We start from the raw sequence: 17,975 nt of genomic DNA, 5'->3' as shown, positions 1-17,975 counted from the left end.
TGGCATCGGGGACAAATTGTGGGAGGAGGAGATTTACCTTGAGGCACAGAATTTACGACAGGCATATTAGGAGTATCAACAGTACAATTTTTTGCAAAATGACCTGGCTTCCCACATTTAAAACAGTTTTTACTTTTAGCATTTGGCCCAAATCCTGCCTTAGTTAGGGCTGCAGCTATAGTTGCTCCCTGTAAGTAAGATGATCCAATATCAGAACAAACTCGAATATAATCCTCTAAATTTCCTTTCCTTTTCCATGGACGTATAGCTGCTTGACAAATATTATTAGCATTTTCGAAAGCCAATTGTTTGACGATAATTGCTCCAGAAGGACCACCAGAAATAATTCTATTAACAGCCTGTAATAATCTAGCCACAAAATCAGCATAAGGCTCATCTGCCCCTTGCCTTATTTTAGCAAGGTCTTCAGTCCTAGTGGAGGCAGGTAAATGTTTCCATGCATGTAGAGCTATATGACTGATCTGAGCATAAGCCACAAAAGGGAAAGCTAATTGATCCTGTAATAACTGATGTTGTCCTTCCCCAATCAACATCTCATAATTTACTAGCACATTATGTGCAGTATTTCTTTCAGCTTGTTCAGCAGCCTTTTCATAATATTCTGATTTCCAAAGTAAATAGTCGCCACCAGTGAGACAAGCACGAGCAATAGATTTCCAGTCTGCTGGAGGCAATGCTTCTGTTGCAATAGTATCCAACATAGTAATAGTGAAAGGGGCTATAGGCCCATATTGTGCACAGGCTGCTTTTAAATCTTTCAAAACCTTAAAGGAGAGAGGCTGATATTCCCGATTATTTTGTTGTGGATTTTGAGGATTGGGTCGTTCCACCACCGGACAGCAGAATAAAGGATCCTCCCCTCTATTAAGAGCTCCCCGTACTGCTTGTTGTAAAGGACTAAGCTTAGGAGGGATAGGGACAGAGACATGTAATTGCTGTAACCGCGGAAGAATATTTTCATCAGGATATTTTTCAGCCTCATATTTGGCTTCTTCACCCGCTAAATCAAAAGAAAAGTCATCATCATCAAGTGAATTAACACTCTTTATCCTCGGTGGCAACGGAGGAGCAGTATCTACTGCAGCAATATGTTCTACAGATTTAGCTGTTAATTTTGGAACTGAATCATAAATTGGATTAAAATAATCTCTTATTAAATTCCACAAGCTAAAAATGGAAACTGAAACAGAAGATGGTCCATGAGCTTCATGATATTTAGATAACTCATCTCCTACATGAGTCCAAATTGCTAAGTCCACTGATCCTCCTTCAGGGAACCAAGGACAAGCATCATATACTAATTGCAAAAATTCCAGAAGTTGTGAGGTAGTTACCTTAGTTCCACGGGCTTTTAACATTGAAAGCAAAACCTGAGCAAATAAATCACGCTCCTTAGAGCCCTTTTGTCCCATTTTATTTTACTTCTGACTCTCGAGTTACCGTCCTAAAAACGAAATTATTTCTTGTGGCCACACTATCTCACTCGAGAGTTCTACTTACCTGAAATCTTCCGAAATGCCTCACGCACTCAGGTCCCTGTTCGGGCGCCACTTGCCGCAGACCGGCTGCAGAAAGCTAGAAGTTCCTGGCGGTGAGGGGTAAGGAACTGAAAAGCACCAGTATGGGGTCAGAAGGGCCAAGACAACTGATGGTTGCAAGGCAAGTTTATTCAAAGAGCATGAATGTATATATAGGTTTAGTACGGAACGAATACCAGACAACAAATCAGCAAACCTTGTATTTCCACATAATTCTGTCGCCACTATCTATGCGCCACTATCTATGCGCCACTATCTATGCGCCACTATCTATGCGTCAGCATGCCTTATGGGCCGTTCTTTGGAGATACAGACTTCCCCCTCAGGGCAGCACGTCCTTCTTCTGGGGAACAACCAGGGGCTCTTAGATCCAGAGCAGGCACCTGGAACGAAACTGGCCACAAGCCATTTTCCTTTTTTACGCTCAATACCGCAGCGTCAGGAGTGCATACCAAGAAAGAGACAAGCAGTTCTCCGCAAAGCAGAAAGCTGAATAAGCTTACAGCTTGGGGGCCACCACAGGAACCTCAACACCACTGTGAACACACACAGTCTCTGCAGGCAGGATCTGAACTGCATCCACCTTGTGCCACGAGCAGAGATATGACATTAATGACATCTCTTCTGAGGAAGTTCATTTGATATTCAGGACATACAGTATTGAAAAAGGTGGACTTGTAAAAGGTGGATGGGCATTGCTCCAAACATATGAGGCCTGGATACCTTTAATGAATACATTAAAAAAAATTTAATAAACAGAAGGCCACCCCTTCCTGGCACCATGAAGAAATACCAATAGTCCGTCTCAGCACCCACAACATTGTCTAGATTCTTGTGATGTTTGGGAGGCAACATATCCCTTGTTTATAAATTTACCAGAGCCCATTTATGCGGTTAGTTGGAAATTGGGCCACCTTGAATGGACACCCCTACCACAGAAGGCTCAAGACTGTTGCCATACAACAGGCACACCTGGTAGTGTCCTCAGAGACTCCTTCACTATAGTGAAGAGGCTTCAGCACCCACCTCCCATACCTCCTGGTCACCCCTGATGGTCTTGTGTTGTAACTTCTCTCTTTTTCTTAGTTATGATCACAAGATGTTTATCAGTTTCATTGATCTTGTCAAAGAACCAGCTTTTTTTCTTTTAATATACTCCACTGATTTTTTCCCCCCAATTTTTATTATTTCTTTTATTCTGCTTACTTTGGGTTTAAATTGTTCTTTTCCTTCCGAAGGTAGATGTTTACATTGTTGATTATAGATTTTTCTTTTTTTGCTAGTGTATTTGTTCAGTGGCATAAATTTGCCTCTAAGCATTGTTTTGCTGCATCCCACAACCCTTGATTAGTTGTATTTTCATTTACTTCAAAATAATTTTTTATTTCTCTTGGGACTTCTTTTTTGATCCCACGTGTTATTTAGAAGCATATTGTTGAATCTCCACGTATTTTGGGGAGTTTCTGACTATCTTCGTGTTACTGATTTCTAGACTAGTGCCTGTGTGGTGTGAAAGCATATTTTGAATGACTGCTGTCCTTTCAAATTTGTTAAAGTATGTTTTATGTCCCAGAATGTGTTCTGTCTTGGTGAATGTTCCTTATGAACTTGAGAAGAATGATTTCCATGGATTACAATTAAATCCAGTTGTTCCATGGTGCTGTTGATTTCAGTTCTGTCCTTCCTAATTTTCTGCCTGCTGCAATTGATAATTCATGATAAGGAGGTGTTGAAGTCTACAACTAGTAGTGGATTCGCTTACTTTCTTGCATTCTATCAGTTTTGGCCTCATATATTTTGCCCATCTGTTGTGATGCATGTACACATGAACGATTGTTATCCCTTCATGGAGAATTGACACCTTTGTCATTACGATAAAGTCCCTCTTTATCTTTTTAAATTTATTTTATTGAAGTATAGTTGATTTACAATGTTGTGTTAGTTTCTGCTATACAGCAGAGTGATTCAGTTATGCATATATATATATATACACACATATACATATACATATTCTTTTTCATATTCTTTTCCATTATGGTTTATTACAGGATATTACACACTCTGCGTCATGGAGTGTGTAAATGGGTAATAAGAAAAGGGAGGAAAGAGTTTTTCTCACCAATGGATGTTCTTAAATTGATAATATTTATTTCATTTGTATAGCATTTCTGACATTTCCCAACATACTTTGGACGCTGCCATTAGACAGCAATAGGATTTGTAATGTGATCGCAGTAAAACTATGTAAATAATTTTCATGTGTTCCTGATGCTGTTAAATTTATGAGGAAGTAAGTATGGACAGAGAGTTAGTTTCTGATGATCAAGTCAGAGAATAAATGTTGGGAGACAGTAGAATCATATGTAACCTTCCTTATAAATGGAGTATAGATGTCTAGTGCTGTCAGTCTTACTCATCCTACCATACATATATATGGGATGTTGTAGGACACAGTGGTCTTTGAGGATGTTGCTGTGAACTTCACCCTGGAAGAGTGGGCTTTACTGGATTTTTCACAGAAGAAACTCTACAGAGATGTGATGGGGGAAACCTTCAGGAACCTGGCCTCAGTAGGTAAGGATGACAACTTACTTTCACCTTGCCAGTCAAAGGTCAAGTTTTTCTGCCCTACAGTATTATTCTAAGAGGTGGAATGTGTACAGGGAGGACATTGGTAAATAAACTAGGTATGGTCACAGCTCACTGTAGCACTAGAATCTAATAATTTTTCTATAACTTCTAATAGTTTGGAATCATTTTTCTGTGTCTGCATTTTAGGAGAAACATGGAAAGATCATGACATTGAAGATCAGCGCAAAAACCAGGGGAGAAAACTAAGGTGAGTGGCACTCCCAGCAGAAAGCAGTGTTTCACATGAGAATTATATTATTGTACCAGATCTTAAAAAGAAACAAGACAATCCATGCTTCAAATTTATTGCTTCTCAGAAAATTTTCACCGAATTACTTTCTTACATATGACATAATGTTCAGTGTTTGCAAAATAGTTCACTTGGAAACAGTATTAATAAGCCCTATGTATAAATATCACCATTTTGGTGAGCAAGGGTGAGTCCTCTTGCCGAGCATTCAGTGTATTCAGTTTTGAACAATTCACCCGAAATAGAAAAATACCTGTAGTTTTGCTACAAATAATAAGATTGTAGCTGAAATAGAATAATAAGTATGAAATCATTAATAAAGAGATCATTAATAATTCCTCCTTGTTTTTTGCAGGAGTCACAAGGTAGGGAGAATCTGTGAAGGGAAAGAGGATAGTCCATGTAGAGAAAACCTCAGCCTTATTCCAAATCTCAATCTGAACAAGAAAACTCTTATCAGAGTAAAACCATGGGAACACAAAGTATGTGGAAAAGTCCTCATGCATCACTCATCCCATAATAGGTACACCAGAAGTCACGTTGGACACAAGCCATATGAGTATCAGAAAAATGGAGAGAAGCCATATAAATGTAATGTATGTGGGAAAGCCTTTAGTTATCTGCAGTGTTTTGAAAAACATAACAGAAATCACACTGGAGGGAAAACGTATAAATGTAAGGAGTGTGGGAAAGCCTTCATGCAGCTCAAAACTTTTCAGAGACACATGGTAACACATACTGGAGGTGCCTCTTATAAGTGTAAGGATTGTGGGAAAACTTTTAGTTCTTCAGCTTCACTTCAGATACATGAAAGAGCCCACACTGGAGAGAAACCTTATAAATGTAAACATTGTGGAAAAGCCTATAGATATCATCAAACTTTACAAATACATGAGAGGACTCACACAGGAGAGGAATCCTATGAATGTAAAAAATGTAGTAAAGCATTCAGTTGTCCCAGTTCCCTCCAAATACATGAAAGAACTCACACTGGAAAGAAACCTTATGAATGTAAACAATGTGGAAAAACCTTCAGATATTACCCTTCCTTCCAAACACACGAAAGAGTTCATACTGGAGAGAAACCCTATAAATGTAAGCCATGTGGTAAAACTTTCAGTTCTAATATAGGTTTCCAAATACATGAAAGAAATCACACTGGAGAAAAACCCTATGAATGCCAAAAATGTAGTAAAGCCTTCAGTTGTCCCAGTTCTTTTCGAAAACATGAAAGAACTCATACTGGGGAAAAACCTTATGAATGTAAGGAATGTGGGAAAGCCCTTAGAGCTCTCGCAAGCCTTCGAGTGCACATGATCACTCACACTGGAGTGGGACCTTATAAATGTAAGCAGTGTGAGAAAGCATTTATTTCTCCCAGTTCATTTCGAATACATCAAAGGAGTCACACTGGAGAGAAACCCTATGAATGTAAACAGTGTGGTAAAACCTTCAGGTATTACCCTTCCTTTCAAAAACATGAAAGAACTCACACTGGAGAGAAACCCTATGAATGTAAGGAGTGTGGAAGAGCCTTTAGTTGTTCAACTTTGCTGAGACTACATGAAAGAACACACACTGGAGAGAAACTCTATGAATGTAAGCAGTGTGGAAAAGCCTGCAGAGATTACACTTCCTTAGAAACACACATAAGAATTCATACTGGAGAGAAACCCTATGAATGTAAACAATGTGGAAAGGCCTTCAGGTGTTATCAAAGTTTTCGAAGACATGAAAGAAATCACACTGGAGAAAAACCCTATGAATGTAAAAAATGTAGTAAAGCATTCAGGTGTCCCAGTTATCTTCGAACACATGAAAGAACTCACACTAGAGAAAAACCCTATGAATGTAAACAATGTGGTAAAGCCTACAGAGGTTACAGTTCCTTGCAAACACATGAAAGGACTCACACAGGAGAGAAACCCTATGCATGTAAGGAATGTGGAAAAGCTTTCAGGTGGTATCAGAGTTTTCGAAGACATGAAAGAACTCACACTGGAGAGAAACCCTATGAATGTAAAGAATGTGGGAAGGCCTTCAGTCATCCCACTTCCTTCCGAAGGCATGAAAAGACTCACAGGGTAGAACCTTTTGAATGTAAACGGCGTGGGAAAGCCTTCAGTTGACCTTCATCGTTACATGTTAAAACTCCCACCAGAAATAAATTATAAATGTAAGTAACATGAGAAAGCTTGATGAAAATTAATCCATGTATAATGTTCCAAAAAACTTTCAACACAAAAGAATTGCTTTTTACAAGTTGTAAATATATTGTTTATCAAGCCTCTTTCTTAAAGTATATCATTGGAGTGTGGGTTTCTACTAGTTTCATAAATGAATATTGGGGTGATATAATTCTGCAAGTCATCTTTCAACAGTAGTACATAAGATTAAAAGGCAGTGCTTTTTCCTTGAATCAGTTAGTATTTTCTCTCTGCATTTTGAAGTCTGTTGGATCCATGGGTGAATTGAACTGTATTTCTGATATGTGCATAGTCAGGTTTAATTTTTTATAGTTTTATTCTGTGTTAAGGGACAATTGGAAAATGTGGTATTTGTTGGGATTTTCCTACTGGATATCTGGATACTGGACAGTTCCTGGATATCTTTATAGTCTATTTTATGTATTCTACCTTTCTTAATGACAAAGCTCCTTTTTTGGAGTTTCATGTGAATAATTGTTTTTATATTTGGGCCTTTGCTTGTTGTTCTTCCAATGACTATTATTTGGTGAATAGATTTTAAGAAGAGAGACCTGTGATGGGACAAATATCTGAGCCTGTGGATAATGTTAGAAACTAAATTTTTTTTTATTGGAGTATGATTGCTTTACAATGTTGTGTTAGTTTTTTCTGTATAGTGAATTGAATCTGCTATATGTATACATACATCCCCACCCTCTTGGACCTCCCTCCCCCCAATCCCACCCATCTAGGTTAATACAGAGCACCAAGCTGAGCTCCCTGTGCTCTACAGCAGGTTCCCAAGAACTATCTATTTTATACATCGTACTGTATTTATGTCAAACCTAATCTCCCAATTCATCCCATGCTCCCCTTCCCCCTCTGTGTCCACACGTCTGTTCTCTACGTCTGCATTTCTATTCCTGGCCTGCAAATATGTTCATCTGTACTATTTTTCTAGATTCCACATATATGTGTTAATATACAATATTTGTTTTTCTCCTTATGACTTATTTCACTCTGTGTGACAGACTCTAGGTCCATCCACATCTCTACAAATGACCCAATTTCATTTCTTTTTTTTAAAAAGGCTTATTTTATTTTTTCTTTTAATTAATTCGTTTATTTATTTTTGGCTGCGTTGGGTCTTTGTCGCTGTGCGTGGGCTTTCTCTAGTTGTGGTGAGTGGGGGCTACTCTTGTGGTGCGCGAGCTTCTCATTGCGATGGCTTCTCGTTGTGGAGCATGGGCTCTAGGTGCGCAGGCTTCAGTAGTTGTGGCACGCAGCCTCAGTAGTTGTGGTTCACAGGTTCAGTAGTTGTGGCATGTGGGCTTCAGCAGTTGTGGTTCGGGGGCTCTAGAGCGCAGGCTCAGTAGTTGTGGCTCATGGGCTTAGTTGCTCCACAGCATGTGGGATCTTCCCAGATCAGGGCTCAAACCCGTGTCCCCAGGATTCGCAGGCAGATTCTTAACCACTGTGCCACCAGGGAAGCCCCAATTTCATTTATTTTTATGGCTGAGTAATATTCCATTATATATATAGTGTGTGTGTGTATATATACACACACGCACGCGCACACACACAACACATCTTCTTTATCCATTCATCTATCGATGGATATTAGGTTGTTTCCATGTCCTGGCTATTGAAATAGTGCTGCAGTGAACATTGGGGTACATGTGTCTTTTTGAATTATGTTTTTCTCAGGGTATATGCCCAGTAGTGGGATTGCTGAGTCATATGGTAGTTCTGTTTTTAGTTTTTTAAGGAACCTCCATACTGTTCTCCACAGTGGCTGTATCAATTTACATTCCCACCAACAGTGCAAGAGGGTTCCCTTTTCTCCACACCCTCTCCAGCATTTATTGTAGACTCTTTGATGATGATTGTTCTGACCAGTGTGAGGTGATACCTCATTGTAGTTTTTTTTTTTTCTCATTGTAGTTTTGAGTTGCATTTCTCTAATAATTAGTGATGTTGAGCATCTTTTCATGTGCCTCTTGGCCATCTGTGTGTCTTCTTTGGTGAAATGTCTGTTTAGGTCTTCTGCCCATTTTTTGATTGGGTTGTTTTTTTTTTGATATTGAGCTGCATGAGCTGTTTGTATGTTTTGGAGATTAATCCCTTCTCTGCTGCTTCATTTGCAACTATTTTCTCCCATTCTGCGAGTTGTCTTTTCATCTTCTTTATGGTTTCCTTTGCTGTGCATAAGCTTTTAAGTTTAGGTCCCATTTGCTTATTTTTGTTTTTATTTCCATTTCTCTAGGAGGTGGGTCATAGAAGATCTTGCTGTGATTTATGTCAAAGAGTGTTTTTCCTATGTTTTCTCTTTAAGAGTTTTATAGTGTCCAGTCTAACATTTAGGTCTTTAATCCATTTTGAGGTTATTTTTGTGTCTGGTGTTAGGTAGTGTTCTAATTTCATTCTTTTGCATGTAGTTGTCCAGTTTTCCCAGCGCCATTTATTGAAGAGGCTGTCTTTTCTCCATTGTATATTCTTGCCTCCTTTGTCATAGATTAGGTGACCATAGGTGAGTGGGTTTATCTCTGGGCTTTCTATCCTGTACCATTGATCTATATTTCTGTTTTTGTGCCAGTACCATACTGTCTTGATTACTGTACCTATGTAGTATAGTCTAAAGTTGGGGAGGCTGATTCCTCCAGCTCCGTTTTTCTTTCTCAAGGTTGCTTTGGCTATTAGGGGTCTTTTGTGTTTCCATACAAATTGTAAAATTTTTTGTTGTAGTTCTGTGAAAAATGCCATTCGTACTTTGATAGGGATTGCATTGAACCTGTAGATTGCTTTGGGAAGTATAGTCATTTTCACAATATTGATTCTTTGAATCCAGGGGCATGGTATATCTCTCCATCTGTTTGTGTAATCTTTGATTTCTTTCATCAGTGTTTTATAGTCAATTAAAAATCATCGTATGAGGACAATCGTGACTCGATCTCCGGGGTGCGGGCGCTGGAGGAGCTGTGTGGGGTCCCCAGTCCCTCCTTTCTCCCCAGGGGGCACCGGTTTTCTCCTGAGTTTTCCAAATGTTTGTTGAACAGTGTCTCAAATCCACACCTCTGGCCTCCCAGCCTAGCTCTTCCTAGGGCTGGAAATAAATGCCTCAAATTTCAGATCCTTTCCGCATTCCTAAATGCCAGCATCCCCTCTCAGATTCACAGGATCATAATGAACAATTCGTCCTCCATGGTGCTTTTCAAACAGACCCAACATATTGTTTATCCTTTTTCCACAGCGTCATGGATGTCTCTTTTTACAAGATTTATTGTTTTGTCTATGGAAAGAGGAAAAGCAGAGAGTAACCGGCTGGAACCGGGTTGCATGAAATCCTTGTGCCTCTCCCCCCAGGGTCTTTCCTGGGCACAGACATCCTATGGGAAGTCCTTTGGGTGGAGGTTCCTCGTAGGAAAATTTTCTGGGTGATCCGTCCTGTCAGCACTGCCCCTCCCTGGGTTTGTCACTTTGAAAAGATTTAATCACTTATTTGAATCTCAGTTTTTCAAAAATTTATAATTTAAGTGATCAATAGAGCTTGAAAGTATAAAATATTTCCAAAGAGGCAGGAAATAGGTGAATAGCAGAAAAAAAGAAAATAGGACTTACCTGGTGGCGCAGTGGTTAAGAATCCGCCTGCCAATGCAGGGGACACAGATTCCAGCCCTGGTCCGGGAAGATCCCACATGCCGCAGAACAACTAAGCCCGTGCGCCACAACTACTGAGCCTCCGCTCTAGACCCTGTGAGCCACAACTACTGAAGCCCACGCGCCTAGAGCCCGTGCTCCGTGACAAGAGAAGCCACCGCGATGAGAAGCCCGCGCACCACAATGAAGACCTAATGCAGCCAAAAATAAATAAATAAAATAAATTTATTAAAAAGAAAAAAAGAAAAAGAAAATAATCTAGGGACTTCCCTGGTGGTCCAGTGGTTAAGACTCCGTGCTCACAATGCAGGGGGCCCAGATTCGATCCCTGGTCAGGGAACTAGATCCCGCATATCTCAACTAAAGATCCCGCATGCCACAACGAAGACCCGGTTCAGCCAAATAAATAAATAAATATTAAAAGAAAATAGTCTAGAATTACTTAAATTCTTGTTTCCCTTTTTTCCTCTCCTGAGTGTGTAGTAATAGGATGTTTTTCTTTCTTGGGGAGGAGGGTGGTATTTTCAAATGGAATTCCAGAGCTTACACTTGAACAGCAGAAGTGTTCCTGCATGATTAATTCTTTTTTTTTTTTTTTTAAAAACAAATTACTTTTTTTTTTTTTTAATAAAGACAGTGAAATAGAGAGAAAGTCTTATTTATTTATTTATTTATTTATGGCTGTGTTGGGTCTCCGTTTCTGTGCAAGGGCTTTCTCTACTTGCGGCAAGCGGGGGCCACTCTTCATCGCGGTGCGCGGGCCTCTCACCATCGCGGCCTCTCTTGTTGCGGAGCACAGGCTCCAGACGCGCAGGCTCAGTAGTTGTGGCTCACGGGCCTAGTTGCTCCGCGGCATGTGGGATCTTCCCAGACCAGGGCTCGAACCCGTGTCCCCTGCATTGGCAGGCAGATTCTCAACCACTGCGCCACCAGGGAAGCCCTGATTAATTCTTTATAAAACAATTTCTTGCCTTGGAAATAATATTATTTTCCAAAAGTAATGAATACTGTGAATTTTCTTGTTGAACTAGGAAAATGCCTTATAGTTTTATACTCTCCTTTTCACATAAACATTGGGTTTGTGTGATTTTGCTTGATCCTTCAAATACTGAGTTTGTGTCATTTCAAATGTCAGTGGTGGTCCAAAGCAATGTGACTGGGAGCAGAGACCTGAGGTCAGTGTCTCCAAGCAAAGACCCCCCCGACTCGCCTCCGCCATCCCAAACCCCACCCCACAGCCCCGCCAAGAGCCTGCAAAGGAAGTATTTGTAGGCCCGGTTGTTTTTCCTGGGGAGTCTCCCTGAACAGGTGTCCTTGCTCACACCCACCGCAGAAGGAGTCTTTATTTTGAGAAAAGCTACAGAGCCCTCGAAAGCTGGGGATATACATGCTCATGGTGGGGAGTGGGGTTGATGCCCTTTTTGAGCTTTTAGTTGTGGTTCTCCTGGGCCTGTTTGTAGACGTAGGTTGGAGTTCTGCATCCATAGTGCAGCTGCCCTCAGAGTGTATTTGTTTACGTTGAGGAAGTCTGTGAAAGTCAAGAGTTCTGTGTCCTGGGTTAGGGCTCATGAATTTGGAAGCTCATTTTAGTCACAGCCTGAAACTGAGTCCTGCTCAGAGTTTTCTCATTGTGGGAATGGAAGCCTGAAAAAGGGAGTGGTTCCATTATTCCCTGGGGAGAGGAGGGTGCATAGCGTTCCCAGAGTCCATTCCTGTGGCTGCTCAGGTGCCCCCACCCTCCTTCACCAGGGACTGACCTGGTCCAGCGGTTCTGTCTCAACCAGGATAGCCTAGCGTGTGTTAAACTTGCTGAATGTGGCTCCTTCTGCCCTGTGGAGCTCAGGCTGCTTATCTGTGCTGATTCCAATATTTGTGTTTCTTTCCTTCGGATTCTTTTATCGTTGAATAGTGCAGCCCTTTGGCTCTTGTTTCCTTTAGCACTTTGTAATTAATTCCCTATGTGAGAAATAACATTGTTTGTTTCTTGAGCTTAAAAATGTAAGTTGATTGAGAGAAATGATGTCATCAAGGCAAGAAAATTATGGATCTGCTGACTTTAAAAAAACGCAGAACGTGAAAGTTGCGAGTTATGTTTTATTTGGGGCAAAATGAAGAGTATAGCCCAGGAGACAGCGTCTCAGATAGCTCTGAGAAACTGCTCCAAAGAAGTACGGGGGAAGGTCAGTATATATGTGATTTTGGTGAAGCGGGAATACATGCAATCAAGCACGTATTTTTTACAGAAGGTTTCTGCTAGTCTCGTGAAGGTTACTGCTAGTCACGAGGAGCAGACGTCACCATGAAGGATTTTAGTACTTTTCTAGATATGAGGAGATACAGAATTGGGCTCATAAAATCATCTCCTGAAAATATCTAGCTATCTGAAGACTTGTTCTGCCAGTTTTTCCCAGAGCACAGAGTTCCTTATTTCTGCTCTCCACCCTGGACTCCTTTCAGGGGGTGTTGAAAGTCAGCAGCTGCAGCGGAGCATGATTTAATCCCCGTAGAGGCAGATGGCAAGTGCCAGTGGCAGGTGCCAACTTGTAGTTGACAGAACTAAGAAGAATTTCTGTTCCTTTTAGGCAAGATAACTTCAACTTGTGAGATGAATATATTTAAGTTCTCAGATACATTTTTCATTTTTAGATCAGTGTTTGTATATGCATGCCCCTAGAGAACATTTAAATTTCAAAGACTAAAGTAATTGAATTTCTATTTTAATTGATGTGAGGAAAACTACTCAAAGCTTATGTAAATCTTTGAAAATACTACTACATATAAGGGGCTAAACTAAAACCACTATTGCATTATAATACTCTACTTATTCCTGAAAGTACCCCCGTGTGAGAATAGGGAAAGGACAAACTAGGATGCCGCATATCCTTTAAGTTGGAAATAGTTTGAAAATTTTCTTTTCTTTTTGTATGGTTTATAATTTTGTAACCATTAGTGTTTAAAGGAATTAAATCTTAGAATGATTTCCTATGTAAAAAAAAGTTTTAAAAAGGCTGTCAGATAAATCTAGCATACATAAATTTCTCTGTTAATTTTAAATAAATCTGTAAAACAGGAAAGTCTAATTTAAGAAAATTCACTGCCCACATATCCTGGTCCCGTCTAGCACTGTTACTCGTCAGCCACCCCCAGTATACAGTTTTGCTCTTTTTTTTCTATGGCCGCGTGGCTTGCGGGATCTTAATTCTCTGACCAGGGATCTAACCCAGGCTCCCTGCACTAGAAGCGCAGAGTCCTAACCACTGGACCACCAGGGAATTTCCAGTTTAGCTCATTTTTTGAGCTTCCTGGGGATGTTTGTTTAAATAAGGTTCCTGGGTCGGTGGTTTGCTTCACTTATTTCTTCTGTTTCTTTGTATCTTTCTTCTCTTTCATATATTCTTGCTCTGTGTTTGTTATACCTTTTGTGATTTTCCCAAAGTTCTTGGACTTCTGTTCTGCCTTTGTTGTCCTTCTCACCTCTTTGGAAAAATGCAGTGTAATTACTGACAGTTGGGTTTTCTCTTTTTGTAATGCAAGTGCTTGACTTAAGCTTTGATTGCCGAGGCATCCACTTCAAAGAGGCATCCACTTCAAAGAGGCATCCACTTCAAAGACAGCTCTTGCCAGCCACAAAGAGCCAGGCCACCTCCCCCCACTTAGACTCCTTTGTTTTAGAGATCTTGGTTGATTTCAATAACTGACCATTTGAGCCACTTGTTTTCCTCTTACTGCACTTTAAATTCCTGCTCTTATATTTTAAATTCACCAATAAAGAGTGAGCTTCTGAACCCTAGGCCCGCACCCTCTACCCCAATAAAAATAGAACCCCAGGCCCCCCTCCCCCCCGCCGTCACTCCCCACCATACCCCACGATCTCGCTGTGTGGCCCCTGGTGTGCTGTGTGATTTGCAGGTCCTATAAATAATAAACCTTTATTTTTTTCAAAGTTTCCTGATGGTTATTGCAGAAGGGCAACCGGCAATCATAATAAGAACCACAAAGGCTGGTCCAACCATAACATTAGTTATTCATAGGCTGAGACCTGCACAAAATAAAAGGTTCTATTGACATTTTCTCAAGCTTACTGGTTCTTTCCTTACACATTTCCACTGTGATGAGCATCCCCCCTTTACCCAGGAATACTTCATTTCTGTTCTGTTTTTTTGTTTGTTTTACATTTCTTGCATTTCTCTTTTGTTTTTTTCTTAGTGTTTCCATCTCTGCAAACATTACCTATCTATTTTTGCATGCATCTGCTATTTCTATTAGAGCCTTCAGCATAATCATGTTTGCTTGATTCAAATATCTGGTAATTGCAAGATATCTGCTACATCTGAATCAGGTTCTTTTGTTTGTCCTATTTCCTGAAAAAAATTTTTTAATTCTTTTTTTAAAATTTATTTTTAAGTGAAGTATAGTTGAATTACAATGTTGTGTTAATTACTGCTGTACAGCAAAGTGACTCAGTTATATATATATATATATATATATATATATATATATATATATATATATACACATTCTTTTTTATATTCTTTTCCATTATGGTTTATCACAGGATATTGAATATAGTTCCCTGTGTTATAGAGTAGGACCTTGTTTATCCATTCTATATATATCAGTTTGCATCTGCTAATCCCAAACTCCCAATCCAATCCTCTCCCACCCCCCTCCTCCTTGCCAACCACCAGTCTATTCTCTATGTCCCTGATTCTGTTTCATAGATAGGTTGATTTGTGTCATATTTTAGATTCCACATATAAGTGATATCATATGGTATTTGTCTTTCTCTTTCTGACTTACTTCACTTAGTATAATAATCTCTAATTGCATCCATGCTGCTGCAAATGGCATTATTTTGTTCTTTTTTATGGCTGAGTAGTATTCCACTGTATATATGTACCACATCTTCTTTATCCACTGGAAAAAAAATTTTAAGCTTTCTATTGTGCCTTTTAATTTTTTCTTGAATACTGGACATGATGTACTGTAAAAAGGAACTGAGGTAACTAGGTCTTTAGTGTAAGGTTTTATGTTTATCCAAGGATTTAGGCTATGTTTACTATTTCTTGTAACTGTCAGTGGCTAAAGTATCCTCAGGTTCCTTGCTTTTGTTTCCCATGACATCTTTGAGGATACTATAGAGACTTCTTAAATAAGTTTGGAAACATACAGTTCTTTCAGTATTTCCAACTGTTATTAAACAGGACTTTTCTTGATGTAGTGGCATGTTGTGGGTGGAGAGGAAATGTTCTATCGTCCTATGATTTGGTCTCAGTATTTTAATGAGCCTGTATCCCTGGGCTGTGTGACCTTCTGTGGTATGATAAGAAAAATGTTTGGTCTTTGCCCATGGTTCTTAGCAAAGACCTCCTAAAGCCCTTGGACTTTCTGAGTGATAAGTGTGATAAGAGCATCTTACGTCCCAATGAGGCAACTGTTTCCAGGCCCCTAGATGGCTTCAGGATGGAGCTTGGTTGCTAGGAAGACCAAGCTTTGATTAGAGGCTTAGAACGTTCAGCCCAGTTCCCAGCCTCTGGGGAGGAGAGAAGGGCTGGAGATAGAGTTATTCACCAATGGTCGACATAAGGAAACTCCATGGAAACGTCTAAACCTCGGGATTCAGAGAGATCTGAGTTGGCGAACACATCACCATGCTGGGAGGCTGTCATGCCAGGAGAGGGCATGGAAGCTCCCTAGCCCCCGACCACCACTTTGCCCGGTGCACCCTTTCCATTTGGCTGTTCCTGACTTGTATCTTTTACAATAAACTGGTAATAATAAGTAAAGTGCTTTTCTTCACTCTGATGATCGTTCTAGACAATCAGCAAGTGTGAGGTGTTCAAGGAGCCTCTGAATTTGTAGTGGGCTATGCAGAAATGTGTGTAGGCTGCCCCCCCAATTTGTGGCTAGCATGTAACATGGGGGCAGTCTCATGGGACTGAGGAGTCCTTATACTGTGGAGTCTGAGCTTAACTCTGATTAGTTATTAGCAGAATTGAATTGAATTGTAGGCCATCCAGTTGGTTTTGGAGAGTTTGATAAATGCTTTCAGAAAACACACTGCATGTTTGAAGTCAGGAGGGAAAAATAACCTATTAACCTCACAAGTTTTTGTTTGCTTTGTTCTGTTTTGTTTTCGGCCGCGCCGCATGGCTCGTGGAATATCTTAGTTTCCAGACCAGGGATTGACCCCAAGCCCTCGACAGTGAAAGTGCAGAGTCCTAACCACTGGACCGCCAGGGAATTCTCCAACCTCCCAAGTGTTTCTGAGTCCCCACTGCTACCCTCAACTTAGGTGAGGCAGAGAGGGTAGGGGAAGCTCAAATTGACATTTCCTTCCCACCGTGTCAGTTTAGCTAGTAAAATCCCAGGAGTTAGATTTTGGTGAAATAGAATCTTTTGAGGACAGGCCTTGTTAAGCAAAATAGAATATTTTGGGCATATTTCAGAATAGCTGTTTTTCTCTCTTTCAAATTTTGGAGGTAGCGGTTTGCCCTGCAACCTCAATTCTTTGATAGATCTAAGAAGAGCGGTTGCTTTTAAGTTTGTTTGCTTTTTTAAATAGTGAAGATGGGAATGTCACCTTCTAAGCTTCTTATCTGGAAAAACAAAAACCCAAGGTCTCTGACTCCATTTTTTAAATATTTGACTGCTGGTGTGTTAGAAAAACCAAGTAGTCTTCCTCAGTGGGCAAAATCCCAGTTCTTTCCTCCTGTGTGTCTCCTTTATACTCATCCAGAACAATCACTTCTGACATTTCTGATACCAAATGTGTGAGGGTTTTTCTCCACAATAAACAATTCTCTGTGACACCTGCCAGGTATCCTGCAACTTAATCCGAGCAGTATTAAGGCAGAGATAGCATCCTGTCCCACTGGTTAAGGGCTCAGTCCCACAAGACTGCTTCCTCCCCACTTCTGATGCCAGTTGCAAGTGTAGGTTCTTAGGTTACTCACAACTTCTGTCTGACTTGCCTATAAATCTGAGGTTCCCACACAACCCCCTCCTTGGGTCTGATTAATTTGCTAGAGCAGCTCACAGTACTCACAGAAACATTCACTTAATTTACCAGTTTATTAAAGGACATGATGAAGGATACAGAAGAACAGCCAGATGAAGTGATACACAGGGTGATGTCTGAGAGGGTCTCTGTGGAGTTAGGGTGTATCACCCTCCCCGTATATAGATGTGCTCACCAACCTAGGAGCTCTCTAAACCCCATACCACTGGGATTTTACGGAGGCTCCTTCACATAGGCATGATCAATTATTAACTCCACTTCCAGCCCCTCTCCCCTCTCCGGAGGATGGGGTGTTGGGCTGAAAATTCCAAGCTCCTAATCATGGCTTGCTCTTTCTGGTGACCAGCCCCCAACTGGGAGCCCAAGCAGAGTTGCTTCAATAGAACAAAAGATGGTCCTAGTGCTCTTATCAATTATGAATTTACAAGCGTTTCAGGAGCCCTGTGTCAGGGACAGGGTCAAACACGAAATATTAGAACTAGAGGTGTTCCTAGTGTTCTTATCGCTTAGGAATTTACAAAGGATTTAGGAGCTCTGTGCCAGGAACTGGGGGGCAGAAACCAGTATATATATATATATATATATATATATATATATATATATATATATATATATATTTTTTTTTTAGAGGAGGAAGTTTTTTTTTATTTATTTATTTATTTATTTATTTA

General features: G+C 40.3%; 1 protein-coding gene and 1 non-coding gene across 2 annotated transcripts in view; both read left to right on the top strand.

Moving 5' to 3' along the window:
• The window catches only part of LOC132362966 (zinc finger protein 709-like), a 63,903-nt gene extending 57,228 nt beyond the window's left edge, over positions 1-6,675 (top strand). Inside the window, exons 5-7 of the mRNA XM_059918207.1 lie at positions 4,007-4,133; positions 4,338-4,398; positions 4,796-6,675. Coding sequence (XP_059774190.1) covers positions 4,007-4,133; positions 4,338-4,398; positions 4,796-6,569 — 1,962 coding nt within the window. The 3' untranslated portion in view covers positions 6,570-6,675. The remainder of the gene's footprint in view (positions 1-4,006; positions 4,134-4,337; positions 4,399-4,795) is intronic.
• Positions 6,676-10,550: 3,875 nt separating this feature from the next.
• Positions 10,551-10,623, top strand: TRNAV-CAC (transfer RNA valine (anticodon CAC)). The gene has a single exon. It is a non-coding gene; the product is annotated as a tRNA-Val (tRNA).
• The last annotated feature ends 7,352 nt before the right edge of the window (positions 10,624-17,975 follow it).

This window comes from Balaenoptera ricei, chromosome 3, assembly GCF_028023285.1.
Source record: "Balaenoptera ricei isolate mBalRic1 chromosome 3, mBalRic1.hap2, whole genome shotgun sequence".
Lineage (NCBI taxonomy): Eukaryota > Metazoa > Chordata > Mammalia > Artiodactyla > Balaenopteridae > Balaenoptera > Balaenoptera ricei.
The sequence above is the reverse complement of the archived record's forward strand: the minus strand, read 5'-3'. Positions and strand labels throughout refer to the sequence as shown.